The 22878-nt window shown below is 41.6% G+C and overlaps 1 protein-coding gene across 1 annotated transcript in view; it reads right to left on the bottom strand.

The window, feature by feature from the left end:
• Nucleotides 1–581: 581 nt before the first annotated feature.
• Nucleotides 582–22878, bottom strand: part of lamb3 (laminin subunit beta 3) — a 36925-nt gene continuing 14628 nt past the window's right edge. The window contains exons 9-23 of the mRNA XM_072382958.1: nt 22703–22823; nt 20440–20628; nt 20198–20353; nt 18759–18952; nt 9851–9947; nt 8236–8614; nt 7879–8039; nt 7523–7734; nt 6640–6846; nt 6364–6508; nt 6033–6240; nt 3987–4128; nt 3708–3884; nt 2576–2723; nt 582–2150 (exon numbers count right to left, since the gene is read on the bottom strand). Of these exons, the coding sequence (XP_072239059.1) occupies nt 2011–2150; nt 2576–2723; nt 3708–3884; nt 3987–4128; nt 6033–6240; nt 6364–6508; nt 6640–6846; nt 7523–7734; nt 7879–8039; nt 8236–8614; nt 9851–9947; nt 18759–18952; nt 20198–20353; nt 20440–20628; nt 22703–22823 (2676 nt within the window). The 3' untranslated portion in view covers nt 582–2010. The remainder of the gene's footprint in view (nt 2151–2575; nt 2724–3707; nt 3885–3986; nt 4129–6032; nt 6241–6363; nt 6509–6639; nt 6847–7522; nt 7735–7878; nt 8040–8235; nt 8615–9850; nt 9948–18758; nt 18953–20197; nt 20354–20439; nt 20629–22702; nt 22824–22878) is intronic.

The following is a 22878-nucleotide window of genomic DNA, read 5'->3' as shown; positions in this document are numbered from 1 at the left end:
ATTATCTCATTATTATCTGACCATTTCAGATGACATTTTGTGGAAATAAACTGTAAAAGCAGACATTGAATGAGCCAGTGGTACATTAGTGTGGTCACTGCTGCCACAGTATCAGCACGCTGCAGTAGTCATCATCATGATGCTTATTCATGTTCAGGTGCTCCAGTGCATCAATACCTGAGAAAGCGTATATGTTTCAATGTTGGCAGACTTTTGGGCATGTCTTGTTACATGTGTCCATACATGCTGAACTTATTTATGGATTTTAGTCAAATTTCCATTTGACTACATTTAACTTTGAATTGGTTATTGGCTCACAGCAGAGTTTGCTGTGGTTTCTCTGATATGCCAGTAAGCTGCTCTCTTGTTTAATAACTGAACTCATCAAGTGCCACAAGCTGGTGTAAAGATGCTGTTAACACTAGTGATGCCATGTATGATTCCTTATTCAGAAGTATAGTCTATAGTAACATGCATTTTCTTTTTTGTATTATTTTCTCAATAAATATGTAGTGACCAATCTTCCTGCTTCTTTGTGTTGAATATGCGGCTGCAGTGATGTTCAGATGGTTGAAGACTACTTTGACCAGAAACAGGTTTTTATTAAAAAACTGCATCAACTACATTACATATTATGCAAAACAGAAAACTATTAATTTAACATTCACCCTCTCTACACTTCTGAAATATACAAGCGCTGTTTTGTAGTGCTACTTTTTTCTTGATTCAGTTTCCCTCTGGGGATTAATAAAGTCTTCTGCTTCTGATTAAAAGTGTATTTCAGGTAAAACCTTTAGCTATCAGTGCCTGTCACAGTCTGGATTTATTTTGGAGATAAAATCCTGAATATTATAATGGTACAATGCGCTCACTGTATAAATACCACCTTTCATCATTTTGTTCTTGATTTTAAAACAATTTTACTGGAGCTTAACACGGTTTTGTTATTTTGTTCTCTCCTGTGAAGGTTTAGTCATAGATGTTCCAAGTCTATCCTCAAAACCTGCTTTAACTGGAACAACCTGTCACAAATGGTTTGATTTTTTTAATAATCTACTATATGAGGCTTCCACTGCTGCTGAAGACAACTTCATTGGAAGGAAACATTTTACACCCAATTCTGGATATCAACAAACAAAAACATTAGAAATTTTGCAATGTGAGAAGCCAGTTTCCTTTTTTTAACTGCTGACATAATGTGTCATCAAACCAGTGACAAACTTAGATGGGGTTACATAAAAAAAATACAGTTTTCAAAGTAAAGCAGTCAGTGATGAGAGGCAGACAGTAAATGACACCTCAACAAATCCACGGAAGAAGACAATCTTAGACCCTGCAACAGGTGATCGGACACTCTCAGGGCAGCTTTTTGTGCCAATTATTGAAAATCAAATCTGTGTGTGTCTCTGGGAAAACTGGCAGACGTGACGAGGATGAAATGAATTCCGAATTAAGCTTGACTAAATTTAGTTTGGTCCTCTCAACCCCCAACCAGTCATGCCACATGGCCTCTCTGCCTGACTCTGGTTGTGCTGGAGGGTTCTTCCCATTAAAAAGGAATTCTCGCCACAGTCACCCCGTGTACGGCCAGGACGGAGGACTGAAGAGAAGAATTCTGTTGGTTAGGCTTTTTAAACAAATTGGTATGACATGAATGCACCTATAATGAACTGGATTAAACTGGATTCTAATTAGACTACAACAGCCTGGATACTTATTGGATTGTATCCAATGGGAATGATATTGAACTTGTTTATTCTCTGTTAAAAGTGCCTTGGATTTGACACATGTTGTGAATTAGTTCTATTACATATTCAGTGTTTATACAGAGAGAGTCATCGCTATTTAAGATCATGTTTTACATCTGTGCAGCAAGTTGCAATACATTCAGTGTGGTCCACTCATAAATTTGGTTTGTTGCTGAGAGAAATGTCCAAATCTGTCAACACCTGACAGAGACAGTGGGTGTAAATGGTGAAAGGCTGCACATGTGGTCTGGCATGCTGACACTCAGCCCTGGCAGGTACTAAAATCTTGGGCTTTCTTTCGAAGTTTTTGCAGGAGGTCTTTTAGCTTGATATCAAGCCCTTCAAGCTTTGATGACTTCTGAAGAATCTCATCCTGCAGCCCTCTGATGGAATCTGCTTTTCCTAGAGAGAGACAAGATGACAAGCATTGACCATGAAACTGATTAAGATCTCACACACGGGTTTCAAGGGTTTTAGTGACCTGTGTTAATATTTTTTATACAAACCCAACCTGGGAGACTTTTTCTTAAAAGATCACAACAAACATATTGTCTGTGTGAGAACAAAGAAAAGTTGTGCAAAAACGACCTATTTCTTTCCCAGTTAGACACTGATTTCTCCCAATATAGAAGACCAAGAGAAGCAAAAACATCGGGACATGTATGTAAAGTAAGTCTGAGATAAATGACAGATTCTCCAGATCAATCCACATTACAGGAAATTACAAATAATCTATTGAACATGAAAATGGAAACACAACTAGTGGCAGAGTGATGTTGCTACATCACTGTTGCTATATTATTGATAGTATATTATTGCTATATTACCCTCCAGTGTCTTCATCATGTTTTCAGTGGTGTTAACCAGAACCCCAGCATCTGCCTGCAGTTTCAATAGTCGTTCCTCCTCAGGCTCTGCCTCAGTAGTAGCTTCATCTTTAAGACGATCAAGCTGTTCTTCCAAAGTCAACAGATCCTTCAAATAAACATATTTGTATTAGGACATATGTTAAGAGGCAGTTTAGATTCTAATCCTAACAGCTTCATCATCAGTCTGATTGCTCATTGATTCACTCTGCAGCAGGACAACAATAAACTGAGACCCAAAATGGTTTGTTACACATAACTGCCTGGGATGTGCATTGAATAATTGTATCAGTAGAAATAAGTGCATCAGGGATTATGTGTAAAAATGTAAACGTGCTGCTGGGATAGACAGGCCTTGAACAAAGCTTGTGCTTCATGAATGAACAGACTCAGAACCTATTGCTGGTCTCCCAGGAGTTTCTGGTCCTCGTAAAATCATCTGAAAACTGGCAGGAACTCTCAAGCCATACCAGCAGGATATTGGATGAAGGATCACTATGTTCAGCAAACCACCAGCCAGGTGAATAAAGTGCTTCAAGCTATTTCCAGTCATTCAATGAATAGAGGTTGCCTGGAGCTGGCAGCACAGGATGCTGACTGGTCCGAATTCTTGGCTTATTTGAGAGTCAATCCCCACGCTATTTATGCCACTCAGATTCTCAAATAAGTGTGTGTGCAATTCCTTTCTGGCATTCCAATAAGCTACTATTACATTTAGACTGGTCCAACTTCAAATGAAAGATTCACCAAATGTAAGCTTGCACACATCTACAGTTCTGTTAGCCGATGTGGAATGTGAGAACAAACTGTTAGGTCACTCACATGACACCAATCATATGTTAAACGGGCTTGTCATAGTGAGCAGTATCTTCAGCAGCAAGAATTACAAAAAGCCCTGCAGCAGATGGTGTGGTGCCATCAGCACCCTGAATCCAGCAGGTTTACACGTTTTCTCTGCATGACCCAGCAAACACACATTTTAAGGTGACACGCACTTGAGAAGAATCATAGCTGATTTCACTTGGAGTTATACTAACATGCAATTTATGCTAACAATGTTCAGCCTTACAAAATAATCCATAAATGTCCTTACCTCCTTGGCTGCAATTGCTTCATCCTCAGCTCTGTCTGCTTTTTCCTGTGCATTCTGAGCCAACTGGCCTCCATTTTTCAGCAAGTCTTTTAGCTCATCCAGTTGGGGTTTCAATGGATTGATCAGTGTTGATATATCATCCAATGTCTTCTCTATTGGGCTCAGCTGATCTTTTGACTGAAAGAAGAGAAAAAAATTCAGCACAGCCTTATGTGCAACTTTTTCTGGGATTGGAATAAATGGATCACGTCCATTTTCAGATGTGTCAGTGCTTCCTACCAGCATCAAGTTGTCATTGAGGCTTTCTATATCAGCAAGCTTATCCTGGAGTTTGTCCTCCAGGTCAGAGAGAGAGCCCTCAGCTGCTCTGAACTTTGTTACTAGCATGTCCACATCAGCCTTCACTTCCAGTGCAACATCTCTGTGAACACACAACCAGAAAAACACCTTTCATCAGTCAGAAGACTGCACATTTAGAAATGTTAACAGATGTACTGTACATGTTCTTTTTGATTATTTTTCATTTGTATTTTTATTTCAGTAACAAGTAATGACGTCTGTTACCATATATGAAAAAGTAGACTCATCCTGGATTAAATGTAAGTTCCACTCTTTATATTGTGTATTTAGTGATGTTCTACTGGATATATCTATCTGGATATTTCTCTTTAAGTTCACATCTGAATCAACTTTGAATCAACACTTGCATTCTTCCAATCTCAGTATTTACAAACAAGTTAGGTGGAGACAATTTATGAAAATAGGGTGCATCCATTGTTCTATTGCTAAGCAAACACTGCTGCTAATGTCTTTGATCAGCCTGTCTTGAGTCTCCAGGTGGAGCAGGTTAGGTGTTCACAGTAGAATACAGAAAACATTTTACTATTTAGAGAAAAATATCAGCTCAACTTGAATCCGATGGAAACAACAGCCTCAAAAAGTTTGGGACAGGTCATTGTTTCCCACTGTGTAGCATCCCCTCTTCTTTTAACAACATCTGTATACATCTGGAACTGAGGAGACCAGCTGCTGGATCATCGGGAGAGGAATGTTGTCCCATTCTTGTCTGATAGAGGATTCTAGCTGCTCAGTAGTCCTGGAGCTTTTTTGTATTTTGTGTTTCACGATGCTCCAAATGGGCAGCACGGTGGTGTAGTGGTCAGCACTGTCACCTCACAGCAAGAGGGTTCCTGTTTCAAATCCTGGTTAGGTTCTTTCTGTGTGGACTGTGCATGTTCTGCCTGTGTACTGTATGTGTGGGTTCTCTCTGGGTACTCCGGCTTTATCCCACTGTCTAAAAACATGCATGTCAGGTTAAGTTAGTGACTGGTGATCATACGACAGCACAGAGGAGCTCACTGAACAGCAGGCTGCTGTCACTGATCTGCTCTATGGACTGACTCAGAAAATCCTTCCTACTCAGGGCCATTAAACTGTATAATAGCACATTAGGGAGGGGTGGAGCGAGGGGGGCACTACAGGTTGTGGTATAGGACTGTGAATGCTGAGCAGTTTTATCTCGTGTCACTTTATCCTGATACTACTTTAGCTTTTCCCTGATGTTTGCTTTGATTGACGTGTTCAGCTGAGTCAACAAATTTCCATTGGGATCAATAAAATATTTATCTATGTATCATATCTAAATTGACCCCTGGAGTGAGTGTATGCAGGCATGGTTGTTTGTCTCTGTGTGGCCCTGTGCCAGACTTGCAACCCATCCAGGGTGTACCCTGTCTGTTGCCCAATAATGACTGGGATAGGCTCCAGCCCCCCTGTGACCCTACAGTTGGATTAAACAGGTATAGAAAATGGATGTAGACGGTGGAATATTCAATGCAATTTTATGTTGAGACACATTTCGTCATTGCTCCTCAATTTGTACACAGTTATTTGCAAATTGCTGAACTTCTACCCTTCTTTGCTTCTGAGAGACTCTGCCTATCCTATTTCTACCCCCTATCATGTAACTGATTTGTTGCCAATTACCCTGTTTAGTTGCAACAGGTTCCTCCTGCTGTGTTTTATAACCACTTACTTTTCCAGTCTTTTATTATCCCCAGAACATGGTCATGCTGTTCTGAATACACAAATCTCCTCGTAGCATGTGTGTTTCCCCATTCCAGATATATTCTCTGGCTCTAGTTTGTATGTTGACACACGCGTAGACAATATTGAGGGCATAAAGCAAAAGGAAACATCTTGATTAAGACAGCAGTGAAAATCTGTTATGTACAGATGCTGTGGCTGTGGAAAGTTGATAGTCGTTCAAAATAACAACATGAGGGTTGACACGTTTTGTCTGACAGTGGAGTCTCGAAGGCACACCTGGCAGCTTGGGCCTCCAGCAGCAGTTTCCTGGCATCATCCAGCTGTGGCTCAGCCTCCTTCAGCACCGATGTACTGTTTGGTAGATTTGCTGCCAGATTCTTAAGCTCCTCCAGCTTCCTCTTCAGAACAGCCAGGTTGAGGGGAAGTTTGGCTTTTAAGATCCAGTCACTCACCTCCTGGATTTGAGTCAGGTTGGAGGATGGGTCTAGACACAGGAAAATTGGAAAAATTAAATCAAAGTTGCAATGGAGAGCCCATCCGAAGAGTCACTCTGAGATGCCCTGTAAAACTTCATACCAGTGCCATGACTGATTCCACTAATTTATACCTGAAAGGAAGTCTTTGAGCTCTTTTACAACAATGCGTGTCTCTTTTAAATCCTCTCCTATCTCATCTTTGGCCTTCTCCAGTTTGCTGGATAGCTTCTCCGCAGACTGTTTCACCTGCTTTGCCGTCTCCTGTGTTTTTTGGAGCTTCAGTGGAATGAAAGTAAAATAAAGATTTAGAATCTGTAAACTGTTGTACAATCTAAGAATAATCTGGAAAAGGAAACAGAACAAAGCTATAGTGATGTGCCTACGTAGCTGATAGAATGAGCATCTACCATCTCAGAAGCCTCTGTGATCTTTCCATTGAGTTTGTCCAATCGGTCCTTCACATCCTTAACATCAGCGTTTGCCCCTTTGCTCAGCGGCAGACCACCCACACACTTTGTCCCTTTCTTACAAGGTGTGGCCCCCTCTGGTGGGCACAAATCTCCTCTCTTGCACAGGAGTGGGGTGCAGGGTTCTGACTGAACACTGCCACACACCTGAAAAAAGAAGTCACAAATCATAAAGGTGCATATCTTACAGTAATTTAAGAACTGGTGTCCCTGAAATTAAATTCCAAATTGTCCCTCTATATCACTTTTCCCCTCAAATGATATAGCATTGGTATTTTTGGTGGTTTAGTCTCTTCAGTAGTCAGTTTAGTCATTAACACAGAGACAGTTACAGAGAACTCGTTACACGTTAGACTGTCATATATGGCTCAGCAAACATTCACAATCTACAGAGGATGATAGCAAGTCTTTTTGAAGAGCTTTAGAGAGCTTCATTCCATGCTACAGTTCTGGATGTTTATAAGTCAGACAGGCAGTGGGCATATTCTCGCACCACAGATAATGGACCCTGCCACCGAGAATGGTTCCTGAACTTTTTCTTAGCCTAAACCTCAAGAACCTTTCCATAGGTGATACAGTGTGAAATTGAAGATTGCAAAGCATCCATGGACAGGATAGGGATAGGGATAAAAACCTATGAATGTGGCACTTGTGCATAAGATTTATACAGAATTTACATGACAGAATATATTCAATAGATAGGATATCAGTTGATACAAATTTGTTGACCAAGAGTTTGTTTCTGGTACAATTTTTTTTAAGCTGTAGCTTTCACAATGCTGCAGTGTCTGATTTGACAATGGGAGGTTAGCCTGGCAGGTACCTTTTTTGCAACAGGAGTGAGGTCTGGGTGGGAGGCCATGCTGTGGTTAAGTTTGCTCAGATCTCTGATGTTGTTTGGCTGTACTTGATTCTGAATGTCTTTAGCCTCCTCTCTGACATCAGCTGTCTCCTTAACTGTGTTTTCGCTGGCATTCACCTTCTTGGCTGAATCTGTAGACTCATCATAGGCATTCTTGATGGCAATAAATGCTCCTGCGTACAATACAAAAACTCAACTTGAGCGTATTTCATGCAGTAGATGTACTGAACCTCTTTCAGTTGCTGTTCCCTAAAAACTCCAGCCATCCATATAACACATTATCAACTGTTGCAGAAACTTTTGGGTCTTTTTCTAACCTGCATTGTTGGCACTGATGGACTTCTCCATAGCATCTTTCTCATCTTTGTAAATGAAAATGAGGCTGTCCATCAGAGCCTGCAGTTTGTCCACCTCAGATTCTAAACCAGGAAGTCTTCCCATGGGAGAAAGATCATTGTTAACTTTGTCCATGTTGCCCCTGCAAAACAATGACAGTTGGTCATCAGGAAAAACTGTATTAGAATAGGATGGGAAAATTACAATCATCAGTGTCAGAAAACACATTCATGAAAACAATGAAAAGCTTTAAGGAGTGATAAATGTTTTTGTCAAGTTTTTCAAGCTAAAGTATATAGACTAAATGTTTTTCCCTGAAGATTTCAGGAGCTGCTCACCTGAGCTTGTCGAGCTTTGATAGAGCATCATCAACTTGTGTAACAATATTGGATGGAAGGGAGATAAAATTCCTGATCAGGTTCAGATTAGACTCAATAGTCAGAATACGTCTTCCAAAGTTTTCAAGAACATCAGCACCTCCAGGACGAGAGGGGAATCTGGGAGAAAGTCTCTCCAGAACTAAGCTAATGTTCTTTCGCTGGTAGTCTAGAGTGAAGAAGCAGGAGGGACACTGTTCACAGGCAGGGAAGGAGTCACAGTGTCCAACATCACAAGAGTCACAGCGAGTCCCAGTGACACCTGGCCGACACAAACAGGCCCCTGTCTGCTTGTCACATGAGAAGGTTCGGAAGGTTCCCTCAGCATCACACTGACATGCTGTCATGGAAGAGACAAGAAGACAAAATAATCACCACCACACATACCAGCAGGGCTCAGTCCTCAGAGGCTACACGTTTAAATTTCATTTCTAATAAGTGCAGATGTCCGAAGTCAACAATTAACAGAGATCTGACTCTAATTGCAATAATAGTCCAGGATGTGCCTCTATCAATTTAAGTTGTTCCCAGGCTCTGGAAGGGCCCCCCGAGATGCATCTTATTGCCAGGGGCGGCTATAGCTCAGGAGGAAGAGCAGTCGACTCTGGCTTCCCCAGGATGCATGTCGAAGCGTCCTTGGGCAAGACACTGAACCCCACGTTGCCCCCCCAGTGTATCATTGGGGGTATGAATGTGTGTGAATGATTAGAAAGCACCTAGTTATGTGTATCTTAAGAGTGGGGTGAATGTGGCATGTAGTGAAGTGGTCAGTTAGACTAGAAAAGTGCTATACAAGTACAAGTCCATTTACCATTTCTGCTAAAAATTTCAGATGACTTTTAATACCCAGTAGTATGGTGACTCTTTTATATTATCTTATTCAATTTTGCTGTATTTTATTGCGTTTACTGTTATTTTATTGTTTTGTACTTATTCTTTTCTTTATTTTTTATCTGCTGTAAAGCACTTTGGTACACCGAAATGGATTGTTGTAAAGGGCTGTATAAGTAAATTACATTTACATTGACATTTACATTTGTTGCATGACATAACCACCAGCTTTTTACATAATTTTCCTTCACAACACCATTGAGTTTGCTTTCTTTAACACTGTGAATTAGTCTTCCCCTCAGCTGAACCTGCTCACCCTGCTTCGCTGTCAGCTCTGCCCCCTGACTCAGCTCCGCCTGTCGATTTCAACACTGCCATTTACATCTAGTCTTCATCATAAATCTGAGTTTTAAAATAAAACAATGACCTTATTCCAAAAGTGTATTCAAATATTACAATTTTGTGATACAAGCAGGAAGTGTCAGTTTGAATAATTTTCTAATTGCATTAATTAGAAAAGTTCCTTGTAATTGTCTGAATAATGATACACAAATACTACTACCTTCTGTACTTTCTGTTTATATTTTTAATTCTATATTGAATAAACTCAATTGAATGAAATCTTAGAGTCTGTTATAACCATGTTTAACAGAGTTTCAGCGGAGGAACATGGGATCAAAGCCTCCTTTAATAAATAAGCTTCTTTTCTTTTTGTGCCATGCAGTATTTAAAGAAGTTGACTCACGCTGGCAGCCTCTTAGAGGATCTCCATATGTGTTATCTGGGCACTCTGTACATGTTCGGCCTCCAAAGCCTGGTCTGCACTGACACTGACCTGTTAGCTGGAATAAAGAAAAAGGAAAAAAAAATTCTTGCATCATTACAAATCAGGACAAATATAAACTTCAATTCTGTCATTTATTCTCTGCAAATGATCCAGGGACAGAATATTCTACAACCTCTGAGGTACAGTACAGTTACAGCCGAATTCCATGCAATGCTCCACAAAGTTGACCTTTGATTGTCTTTGATGGATGGGACAGACCCAGAGTTTATTTCTCATTCCTTCATATGTTTAATGAAGGTACACTGAAGGTATCGGATCTGAATGGAAAGAACAATGTTTTTCGAAGCTTCTTTACCAGAATCAATATCTGCTGTTGAGAAAGTGATCAAAACATCTGTGGGTGAAACTTGTTGTCTTGTCGCCTCGGTTCAAGGCCGTAACTACCGTAGAGAACACAGAGGCCGTGTCCTCAGTATTTTTTTCCCCTTAAATTGTGGTGATTTTATATTTGAAGAGCCAAGAGTAGCGCGACTGTTTAATAAAACAGTGGCTCAGATTGGGTTTACGTACGCTGCACGTCATCAACAACATGCACTGTCGCTATGGTAACTACCACACACAGGTCGGACTTTGATGTTACCGCCGCCGTTACGACTCAGTCAGTCTCACCAGTCACTGGAAGAGAAGCACATCGAGCTAAACATGTAGGTGGAGAGCAGTTTAAGTGGTAGATGACTGTGAGAAAAAAGCACTGTAATGTGGAGAGATTTTTATTGCAGCCCAGCGTACTACTCGGATAGCAAGGAAACATGAATCAAAGTTTAATTTTGGTTAACTCCGTCAGTACCGGTCGTCAATCAATTTCCACCGGTTGAGTCAACATTCATTTTGTGATTGAAATGTCAGCGACGTCTTCGACTGAAAATTAAACGTTTATTCAGTGTTGATTTCTCAGTGTTGGATGCTGAACCTGTTCCTATATTTCTTCCGGAAGCCGAGCACAACGCAGCAACACGGCACAGAGCAGCTCGTGCGGGACCGGAAGTCGTGCCCAGAAACAAAATATAACATCCGGTTCATTTTCAAAATAATAATAAATAATTTTCTGTGACAACTTGCCCTTACTTCATGAGTCACCATAATATCCTTCAAAAAGCCTCAGAATGCCCCATTTTTACCTCAAAATTCAAAAGCTCCGCCCCGACCTCAAGGATTTTTAAGATTTCTGACACATCTGAAAACATGGTGTTGAAATGGAATATTGTTTTCATTTCTATCAGTTTAGTATTTGACTGTGTTTATATTCTTCACTAAAGGGAAAACAGGACAGGGAGGAAAAGGCTGAGCCAAACCAAGCTCATCTTTGGGCCAAGCAGCAAGAAGAGGAGCAGTGATAGAGGGAGAGCAGGTGCTATAAAAGGAAGAGACTATGCCAGACCTGTATACGTTTTAAAAGTCAGATGTATAATGCAGGATAACTGAAGTATTGTGTACGATTATAATAGAAATGTATTCAAAAGCTGGTTTTCCTTAACAAGAGTGAACAGATTAGACTATCATCAACATGATAGTGTAATAGGGCTTGGGTATCTATTTTAAATACTGAAGGAAATATGAAGCATTTGTATATATTATCCCTCTGTCCCAGGACAGTTCATTCCTTTTTATTCCTAATCCATGACTTGATGAAATTCATTCTCCAGTTTTTCAATGTAACTCATTTGCAAATCAGTTAGGATGAGGCTGATGTTCTCTGATAACAAAGAAAACATCCATCCATCATCTGCCGCTTATCCGGGGGTCGGGTCCCCGGGGCAGCAGCTTGAGCAGAGAAACCCAGACGTCTCTGTCCCCGGCCACTTCCTCCAGCTCTTCCGGGGGGACCCCGAGGCGTTCCCAGGCCAGCCGAGAGACATAGTCTCTCCAGCGTGTCCTGGGTCTTCCCCGGGGTCTCCTCCCAGTGGGACGTGCCCGGAACACCTCCCCAGGGAGGCGCCCAGGGGGCATCCTAACCAGATGCCCGAGCCACCTCATCTGACTCCTCTCAATGCGGAGGAGCAGCGGTTCTACTCCGAGCCCCTCCCGGATGACTGAGCTTCTCACCCTATCTCTAAGGGAGAGCCCAGACACCCTGCGGAGGAAACCCATTTCGGCCGCTTGTATTCGCGATCTTGTTCTTTCGGTCACTACCCACAACTCGTGACCATAGGTGAGGATGGGAACGTAGATTGACCAGTAAGTAGAGAGCTTCGCCTTCTGGCTCAGCTCCCTCTTCACAACGACGGGTCGGTGCAGAGCCCGCAACACTGCAGACGCCGCACCGATCCGCCCGTCAATCTCCCGCTCCATTCGTCCCTCACTCGTGAACAAGACCCCGAGATACTTGAACTCCTCCACTTGGGGAAGGATCTCATTCCCGACCCGGAGAGAGCATTCCACCCTTTTCCGGCTGAGAACCATAGTCTCGGATTTGGAGGTGCTGATTCTCATCCCAGCCGCTTCACACTCGGCTGCGAATCGCTCCAGTGAGAGCTGAAGGTCACGGCCTGACGACGCTAACAGAACCACATCATCTGCAAAAAGCAGAGACCCGATTCTGAGGTCGCCAAATCGGACACCCTCAACGCCCTGGCTGCGCCTAGAAATTCTGTCCATAAAAGTTAGGAACAGAATCGGTGACAAAGGGCAGCCCTGACGGAGTCCAACTCTCACCGGAAACGTATCCGACTTACTGCCGGCAATGCGGACCAAACTCTGGCACCGGTCATACAGAGACCGAACGGACCCTATCAAGGGGTCCGGCACTCCATATTCCCGGAGCACCCCCCACAGGACTCCACGAGGGACACGGTCGAACGCTTTCTCCAAGTCCACAAAACACATGTAGACTGGTTGGGCGAACTCCCATGCACCCTCCAGGATCCTGCCGAGGGTATAGAGCTGGTCCACTGTTCCACGGCCAGGACGAAAGCCACACTGCATCTCCTGAATCCGAGGCTCGATTATCCGACGGATCCTCCTCTCCAATACCCCCGAATAGACCTTACCAGGGAGGCTGAGGAGTGTGATACCCCTATAGTTGGAACACACCCTCCGGTCCCCCTTTTTAAAGAGGGGGACCACCACCCCAATCTGCCAGTCCAGAGGCACTGTCCCCGATGTCCACGCGATGCTGCAGAGGCGTGTCAGCCAAGACAGCCCTACAACATCCAGAGCCTTGAGAAACTCAGGACGGACCTCATCCACCCCCGGGGCCTTGCCACCGAGGAGCTTTTTGACCACCTCGGCAACCTCAGCCCCAGAAATGGGAGGCCCCGTCTCCGAGCTCTCCGACTCTGCCTCTTCCGAGCACGTGTTGGTAGGATTGAGGAGTTCCTCGAAGTACTCCCCCCACCGACTCACAACATCCCTAGTTGAGGTCAGCAAAGCCCCGTCCCCACTGTAAACAGTGTTGACTGTGAGCCGCTTCCCCCCCCTGAGACGCCGGATGGTGGACCAGAATCTCTTCGAGGCCGTCCGGAAATCGTTCTCCATGGTCTCACCGAACTCCTCCCAGGCCCGAGTTTTTGCCTCAGCAACCGCCGAAGCCGCAGCCCGTCTGGCCTGTCGGTACCTATCAGCTGCTTCCAGGGTCCCACTGGCCAAAAAGGCCCGATAGGACTCCTTCTTCAGCTTGACGGCTTCCCTCACCACTGGTGTCCACCAGCAGGTTCGAGGGTTGCCGCCACGACAGGCACCGACCACCTTACGGCCACAACTCCGATCAGCTGCCTCGGCAATGGAGTCACGGAACATGGCCCATTCGGACTCAATGTCCCCCACCTCCCCCGGGATATGGTTGAAGCTCTGCCGGAGGTGGGAGTTAAAGCTCCTTCTGACGGGGGATTCTGACAAACGCTCCCAGCAGACCCTCACAATACGTTTGGGCCTGCCAGGTCTGATCGGCATCCTCCCCCACCAGTGGAAAACAAATAAGCCTAAAAGTCATTATGATGTTGTTTTTGCTCCTTAAGACTCTGATTAAATATAAATAATGGAATTAAAATAATTTCCAGGGGAGCCCCCGAACCCTGTGCTGCCTCGGTTGGGCCATTGCAAATCAACCAGAGTAATCAAAGGCTGTGAACGGGCAGTCACTCCCCTCTCTGAAAACACTTGTTGGTTAACTCTCGGTGGGCGGTCTCAGCCGAGTGCAATTAGCCAACATGTAAAGTGCCGTGTCCAATTGTGCGCACAACATAAAATAAGGGGTTACGCCTGAAGCGTCACGCCCTTGTCTGTGGGGTTGTGAAATTGCCAATCAGCGGTAAACAAAGCAGATTTCATTATGGCTTATGCCAACCACCTGTCTCTTAACATCCTGGCTCTCACTGAAACCTGGATTAAGCCTGAAAACACAGCTACCCCGGCTGCACTTTCGACCAACCACTCATTCTCCCACACCTCTCGTACATCTGGGAGAGGTGGTGGAACGTGCATGCTCATTTCCAACAAATGGAAATACACCCAACTGCTACCTGAAGCTAAATACAATACCTTTGAATACCACGCCATCTTGGTAACTGCACCGGTCAAAATCTAAAGCTGCTGATTATATGCCATCAGTGTGGTTTAATAATTCATAGTTAATGTACAAATGTCAGCTGTCTATTACTTAATCTCACAGACACAAACCACACTGATGGCATAAAGAAGAGTTAAAACACTCACGGAAGCCCCATTATTATTGGACATGGATAAAATCCGGTCACCATGACAAGCCAACGTTGTACTGGGGTGACTCGAGCGCGCTCCTTTTGCTTCTTCTTCTTCTTTGATGTTTAATGGCAGCTGGCATCCTTGGTGTTGCATATGCCGCCATCTATTGGACTAAATTTCTCTCTTTTTTTTCCTTCTTATTTCTTCTTTTCTATATTCTTTTAATTATTCCAGTATTTACCAAGAATCTTATTGTTATTCTCCTCCCTTCCTTAAACTTAGCAGATTCTACTATGTTTTTCAAATTATATTCTGTTATTCCTGCCCTCTGCAGCCCTATCTTCATTATTTCCCTCTCCCTTCCATATCTGGGACATGCTATCAACACATGTTACACTGTTTCCTTCTCCCCACAGCTACACTGCCCAGTTGGATGTTTCCCCATTATCTTAAGTGTATTATTCAGTTTACAATGACCTATTCTTATCCTGCTAATAATTACTTGTTCTGTCCATAACACCCTGCCTCTCCTGCTACACTTTGTAATTTATATAAATGTCTTCCTTTTTCCTGATTCTTCCAATATTGATTCCACTGATTGTTTATTTCTTTCCATACTAAACTTTTCCCTTCTGTTTTTGATAATTTTACTTTCATTTCCACCACCTCTTTCTTTACTGCATCCTTAGCAGCTTTGTCTGCTTTTTCATTTCCATTTATTCCTACATGAGCTGGTACCCACATGAACACTATTTCCCTCCCCTGTTGCATTAACCTGGATGTTTTTAACTGTATTTCATATAAAATTTCCTGATGTGTTTTTGCTGTTCCGCTTTTAATACTTAAGAGTGATGAAAATGAATCGCTACATATAACTATTCTCCTATCCCTCACCCCCTCCATCCATTCAATTGCTATCAATATTGCACATAATTCTACTGCATATATACTTAAATGATCTGATGTTCTTTTTTAAATTGTCTTATTATAAATGGGAACCACCATTGCTGCTGCTGTTACTCCTGTTGCCTGTTCTTTGGACCCATCTGTATATATATATACACATATTCTCCATATTTTTCCTCCACATAGTTATAAAATTCCTGCACTATATCTGCTGTTTTATTTCTTTCCTTGATGTTCCACATGTTTAAGTCTACATTTGTTTCTTGTAGCATCTTGAACTGTGCACCGCAACAAAAGTTTTAACCATTAATTCCGCCTTTTCTTTATTAGTTATAGCCACTTCCTCTCCAGAACTCAGGACTGGATAAGTCCAATCCTTCCTATCCCCACCCATTTTCCTCAACATTCCCCATACTTCTCCTATCTTAGTTTTGTTCCCAATAGATCCACAGAATTTCCTCCAATACGACCTCTTTGCTTGTCTTATTGTTTTCCTTACCATTGCTTGTGCTTGCTTATATTGAATCATGTGTTGAAAGTTATGGTATCTTTTAACTAATTTAAACGCTTTATTTCTACTTTTTATTGCTTGTTTACATTTTTCATCCCACCATGGTACTAACTTGTTTTTCTTTCTCCCTGAACTTTTAGGTATACATCTGTTTGCTGCTGATATAATCCCCTGCTTTATGTCCCTCTCCATCATTTCCACCTCCACATTATCATTAACCCGATCCAGATTTTTTTCACTTTCCTTTGTAAACTCTATCCAATTCGCTTTTTCTAAGATCCATCTTACCCCTACTCTCTCCGTGTCCTGTACTGTCTCTATATTTATTTTATTATATATAGGGTAGTGATCACTTCCTATGGTCCCTTTTTGATACGCATTCCAGTCACACAGTGGTGCTAATACATTCGTCACTATTGTCAGGTCTATAGCCGACTCCTTCCCAGTATTTACATCCATCCTTGTCCCTCTTCCATCATTCACACAAACCAGATTCTGTCCATCTAACATTTCTTCTACTATTTCTCCATTACTGTCATTTTTCTCACTCCCCCACAATGTATTATGAGCATTAAAATCTCCACACCACACTGTATTTCCATTGCTCTTGCCCCCCATTTCTTCCAGTTTCTTTATATCCAACTTCCTGCATGGGTTATAAAAATTTATTATTGCCAACTTTCTCTTCCCTATCCATATTTCTATTATAATATTCTCCATCTCAACTCCAATATCGATAACCCTGTAAGGAATGCCCTCTTTAACAAACGTGACACACCCACCTCCTACCCCTTCTTCCCTGTCCCTTCTGACTGCCATGTATCCTGTGATAATAAAATCTAAATTTGGTTTTAACCATGATTCCTGTATGCACAATATGTCTGGTTTTTCCTGCTGACTATATATGAATTGTTTAAATTCCTGACCATTAGCAATTAGACTTCTTGCATTCCATTGAAGGATTATCATTATTATTAATACTATCCAATACATGATGAATCTTGACTGGCCTGAACACTTAACTCGTCTCTCACTTCTTCCCATCGTATCCCTCTCATACCCAGATGATGCACTGCTGCTTTGACTATGATTTGTATTCTTTCAGTTTTAGATTTAACATCTGCAGTCGCATTTATGACCCCTGCTACAAATGTCACCAATCTTTTTTTCTCCTCCACCATTTTCTTTTCAATTTCTTGCCCAACATCCGTCACCACTTGTTTCTTTCATCCACTGCACTGTTATCTCTTTCTTCATAGCCTCACATCCCCAGTATGCTACACTATGTTCTCCTCCACAGTTACAGCATTTTGGTTTCACACCTGTCCCACATTTCCCATATTCATGGTCCCCTCCACACCTTGCACACCTTCTTTTCCCTGTGCACCTGCTAGCAATATGTCCGTACTCTTGACAGTTAAAGCACCTCATTGGTTTTGGGAGAAATTCTCTAACACTATACTTTACAAATCCAAAATAAATTTCTTTTGGGATCGTTTTTGCATCGAATTCTATAACCACTGTTTCAGATTCTTTTTTCTCAGGCCCTCTTGTCATTCTTTTAACATCTTTAACTGTTGTATTTCTTACTCTCAGGTTTTCTATTACAACTTTCATACTGATTCCAAGGGGAACCCCTGTTATCACTCCCTTACATCCAAAACTTCTCTGCTCTCCAACTCTCACCGTTTTTGTAACTTTCACTTTTCCTACACTCACCATTTTCCGAGCTTTTTCCACTTGAGTATCTGTGTTACACCCGATTAGCAAGTTTCCATCTCCTAACACTTTAGCGTATTTGACTTCTCCTACTTGTGTTCTGATTATTTTTGTAATTTTTAATGGATCCATTTTTTAACTCCCCCTTCACCTTCAAATCTCACTACAACATTAAGGTTTCCCTTCTTCCTATTCCTTTCCTCATCTTCCTGTCCCTCACTCTCCGTGTCTTCTACGCTATCTTTATCTTCTTTCTTTCTCTTTCTCCCACTTTCCCCTTCCTCCTCTCCCTACTTGCTCCCACTCACCACCCTCTTTATCAATCTCAAACTCCTCTTCACTCATCTCCGTATTGTTACAGCTCTCTTTATCCCCCTCCATTTTACACCCGCTTACCAAAAGTAGCGCTAGGATATCGCTACCGGACCTGTACAGGCCGTCGGCCGATATCCCCCACTCTACTCTCCGTACGTTACTTTTCTACCTACCTTCTACACTCTAGTGATGATGTTAAACACTCCTTATTTCACTTTTTTCCTCTCGTGTTGTTTTTGAATTTACCGCACTCCACCAAACTATCCTTCCGCACCGAAATCTCCAAACACCTCCTTTTGCTTGACACACGCTCCCGATCTTGAATCTAGAATTGATTGCTCTTCCTTGGGTTTCTGGACGTTGCAGTCGAATTTTTTGCGGTTGAATTATTTGAGGTCGAATCTTTTGCAGTTTAATATTTTAAACTATTGTTGAAAAATATTCAGATACATAATTTCAATGCATAAATATTCAGTGCTAGAAATTCAATCACTTTTTTCTTTCAAAATCCGATGACACAGATTTATTTCCATACAGATCTCTCGTTTTTTTTAGATTTAGCCATTGTGCTGTTAATGTGGACTGTTGTGCTGACACAGAGGTTTGTCTCATTTTGGAAGAAATGTCCTTCCTCCGAGTTCTTACAAGAGAATCTTAACATGGTCGAAAGCTCACTGGTTAGCGCCATGGTAGTGAGGGTGATCGTGCAAGTCTTACCTGGTCACAGGTGTCACTGTTTGACATAGTGGGCTCACAGCCACAAGGTTCACAGAGTTGTGACAGGAATGGTCTCCAGTAGCCTTTTGAACAACTGTCACAGGCCAGACCATGGACATGGGGACGACAGGGACACTGACCGGTCACAGAGTCACACACACCTGACAGTGAGCCATCTGGAGTACAGGGACACCCTGGAGGACAGCGTACAGTAAGTCAGTGTTAGGAAGAAGCACTGTACTCTTCACAGATCAGAGTCAAAGAAACAGAGTTGACTATTTGAAACTATTTTAGTTTAAGTGAAAATATCAATATTATACTGTTAAAATACCCTGTTAGAACACAATGTCCTGCACTGAAGTTGCATGTAAGCCAATATGATCAGAAAAGTGTGCCACAAAATAATTCATCTGTAAAAAAAAGGAAAGAATAAACGTGGAAGTAATCAAATGTGCAAACATTTCCATTATTGATATTTCCATTATGTCATTTATTTCTGATTTTTTTTTTCTTATTCTTTCTAAATTATTGTTGTTTTTCTATTTCTTTTGCCATTTTTGTAGCTTTTGTCCAAGCAATTTCTGTATTACTTTTGCAATAACTCCTAATAGCTTTTTGATTTTCCAATTTCTGTGCTGCTTTCCCTTTCAAAGTGTGTACAACACAATCTTATTCATCCAAACTGTAACACTGGTTATGCTGCCAAAGCCAGGATGAGCACATAGGGAAAGCACATCCTGTTCCTCCAGTGTGAAACTGTGTTGCATCCTTTTGTCTATTTCACATTAAAGGAAGAATTCACACATATAGGAATGTAACACTCACCCTGGCTAGTGGTAGGAATAGTCTAGTGGTTAGTTTTACTTGCTTTAAGGACTGAGTTTTATTCATTTCCACACATCTCTGTTCCAAATGTATTCTCTCATTAAGCTTTCTTTACATTCACTAACATTCATTTTTAAAGATTTTAGACAGATTTTTTTCGAGGCTGTCCCATCGTTCCTTGAATATAAATAAATAAAATGATTGTTAAAAAAGGCAAGTGTGGAACTCTTTCCTCTTACATTCATGTGTAAGCAGTTTGCTACATTTTTTTTTTACATTGTTCTGATACCAAAATAAAATTAAAAGCAAACAGTTTATCATATCATATCAAATGTTTGTATTTGCATTTAGATTTATGAATACTTATCAAAGTAGTCATCACGATGTTCTGTCAATCAAAACTAAAGAATGACTGAATTATTGTTTAGGTTCATTCTTTTATAACAAAACATTAATGTTCATAAACTCCTGATCTGAATATAAAAATCTAAACTTTACACAAGAAAGTAACAGACTACTTAAGGTTGGATTAAAACTGCCAGTAAAAATAAGCATGAAAAGAAATCACAGAACAGTAAGTTCCTCATTAGTAGTTGTGTTGTTTGATGACTTACTGCTGCAGCCCAGAGGATTGGATGCACTCAGCCCGTAGAATCCTCTCTTACAACGGTCACAGCGGGGACCCTCAACATTCACTTTGCACTGACAAGAGCCTGTGCTGTCGTCACACCGGCCCCCATTCACCGTCCCCTCATTACTGCAGGTACAGCCTGGAGGCCACAGGACACACAGGAGCTGCTCAGATGCTGTATTACATTGTGGTGTGTGAAGGGGCTTCGTGATTGTTTTCACTTACGAATGCATGCATCGGGACGGTCCATTTGGCTTTGGGGGTTTGGCTGGTAGCCTGGGACGCACTGATCACAATTCGGCCCTGTGGTGTGGTGCATACAACCCTCACAAACTCCTCCGCTTCTACGCCCACTGGCCTCATACACTGCCTGGTCAAAATGACAGCGTTGGGCGTGGTTGTTACACGCACAGCCTGAAGAAAGAGCAAAAGACTTGTTAAACAGGTGTACAATACTGTTAAATAATCCAAATGTATAAACAAATGTACTTTTTGAGATATTTAAGAATGCATTTCCCCAGAGGGTCTTGCATTTTCTTTTTTGGTGACATTTTGCATAATGTTAAGTATTTTCCATCTAACGATCCTTTCATAAAGACTCTTCCTTGACCTCAATGGAAAAATAAAGAAAAAATGGTGGCGGGGACTCATAAGACAACTGTGCTGCAGTGCAATTAGAATTAGACTGCTTTTACACTGAGATGGGACGTGTGTTTGCAGTGCTGAATTTAAAGCTGTTCAAAAAATTTTCTAAAAAAAGCACATTAGGTACTTTATATAGTTTAATAAGGTTGTGTCACTCGGTTATATGATGCCTATATATCATACTAATATAATAAGATATCGTATAAAACATAATGTCACTACCAAGGCTGGTCATTTCCAATAAGAAAAAAAGAGACAGACACCAAAGTGAAATATATTGCTGTCACCTGTGATGTAGCGCAGTTTATATCAAATTAGATAGCATTGAGTATACCCGCTCCTAAATTTCACCGTAGGTAGTCTGTAGGCCAGCAGTGATGAAACATCTGCACCGCTAATGTGAGTTAATGGTTCATTTCATTTATAAGCTTTTACCTATTTTATCCTTACACCCTGAAGACAAGCACAAAGTGGCAATGTGCAAATACTAATGGCAAAGTGCTGCTGTTTACAAGGAAGAGCTTTGATCATTTTCTCGACAGGCCATTTAAAAAAACAGTTGCGCAAAATATGCTACGGTCACATCTCAACAGAGCACTACACTAATGTTGTTACAGGTTATTCCCCTTCACACAATCTGCATGAATTTGAGTTAATCAGTAAGCGTTTATAAAATGAATCAAGCATTTCTCAAGTAACAGAAAATCACTGTCAACAGAACAGGGACTGAATGATCTCATTGTGAAGGATAGTCCTGTGTTTCCTAAGCTAAAGGAAAGGAAGCATTGAAGCACCTTGCCTTAGTATTTAGAAAATTCATCCAACTCTAATTAGTGTTGCCAGTCATATACTTCTGTGTCATTTCACCCATTTAAGCAGAAAAGAAGATACCTGATCCATAATTTAGATTATTCGCTTAAGAGGTACTGAAGAATTATAAGTCTTTGGCTTTTGATATCAAGAAGTCCCTTAACTGAAACAGTCATATCTGTTATTTATTCTTACCCCTAAATACAACTAATATTTCCACCTTGTAAAGTATTGCCCCAGCAGGCGGCACGAGGGAAATAGCCCTCATCTAAGTGTTTCCTCATGAGAGCGCATGTCGTTGCCAAAACAGCCCTGATAGGGGGCTTTGTGGGGGTTGAATGGAGCAGCTAAAGGCTTAACATTTGTTTGACGGGGGAGGGGGGGCAGACTATAATTCATCAAAAAGTGTAAAGGACTCACCTTATCACCAGTCTAATATGGCTATCCTATTCAGTTCAGTTAAATCTAGTTTATGTATGTAGCACCAACTGACAACATACGTCTTATATGCCATATCTGAAGATAGTTTGAAAAGAAAGTTTAAAAGTTTAATTAGATCCAGTTATCAAACAATTCACTGTTATCCAATTAGAATGAATTCCAACTGATTTTTACACAGCTGAATCCAAATCAGGCCAATTCATGACCGTTGCATACATATAATGCCACTTCAGAATACACATACTACCAGCAGACTGCAGCGAATCTTCAGCCTGTGCTGAGCATGTCTGGTGAAGGAGGAGCAGGGAGGGAGGCCGTCTCTACTGACCACTTCAGGGTTTAACTCGTTTAACACGAGGAACTTACATGTATTCCATATCATCAAGTTTTATGGTTGCTGTTCCTGAAAATTGTTTCAGTAAAGTGAGCTTTAAAAAATGGATGGAATTTACATCCAGTTTAGACTTTAGGGTTTCTTCTAAGCTCTATTTTTTTCAAGGATAAAAAACCTTTGCAATAATTGATTTTGTGTGGAACTGATGAAGTTGTTTGTATGTCATTGTGACAGAGAAACAGGTGGGCGTGATCTCACGTTTGCAAGTGTGAGTGTTGCCCTCCTCCGCAGGTCTCCAGGGTAGATCATTGTAGAGATCAGCACAGCGCTCACAGTTTACACCTGCTGTGTTGTGCTTGCAGTCACACTGAGGGTTCAGCTGCAAACAGGTACAGAGAAATGAATCAGTGTGCAAAGCTCAATTAGCAAATATG

This window comes from Leuresthes tenuis, unplaced genomic scaffold (assembly GCF_036924035.1).
Source record: "Leuresthes tenuis unplaced genomic scaffold, fLeuTen1.0.hap1 SCAF_3, whole genome shotgun sequence".
Classification (NCBI taxonomy): Eukaryota; Metazoa; Chordata; class Actinopteri; order Atheriniformes; family Atherinopsidae; genus Leuresthes; species Leuresthes tenuis.
The sequence above is the reverse complement of the archived record's forward strand: the minus strand, read 5'-3'. Positions and strand labels throughout refer to the sequence as shown.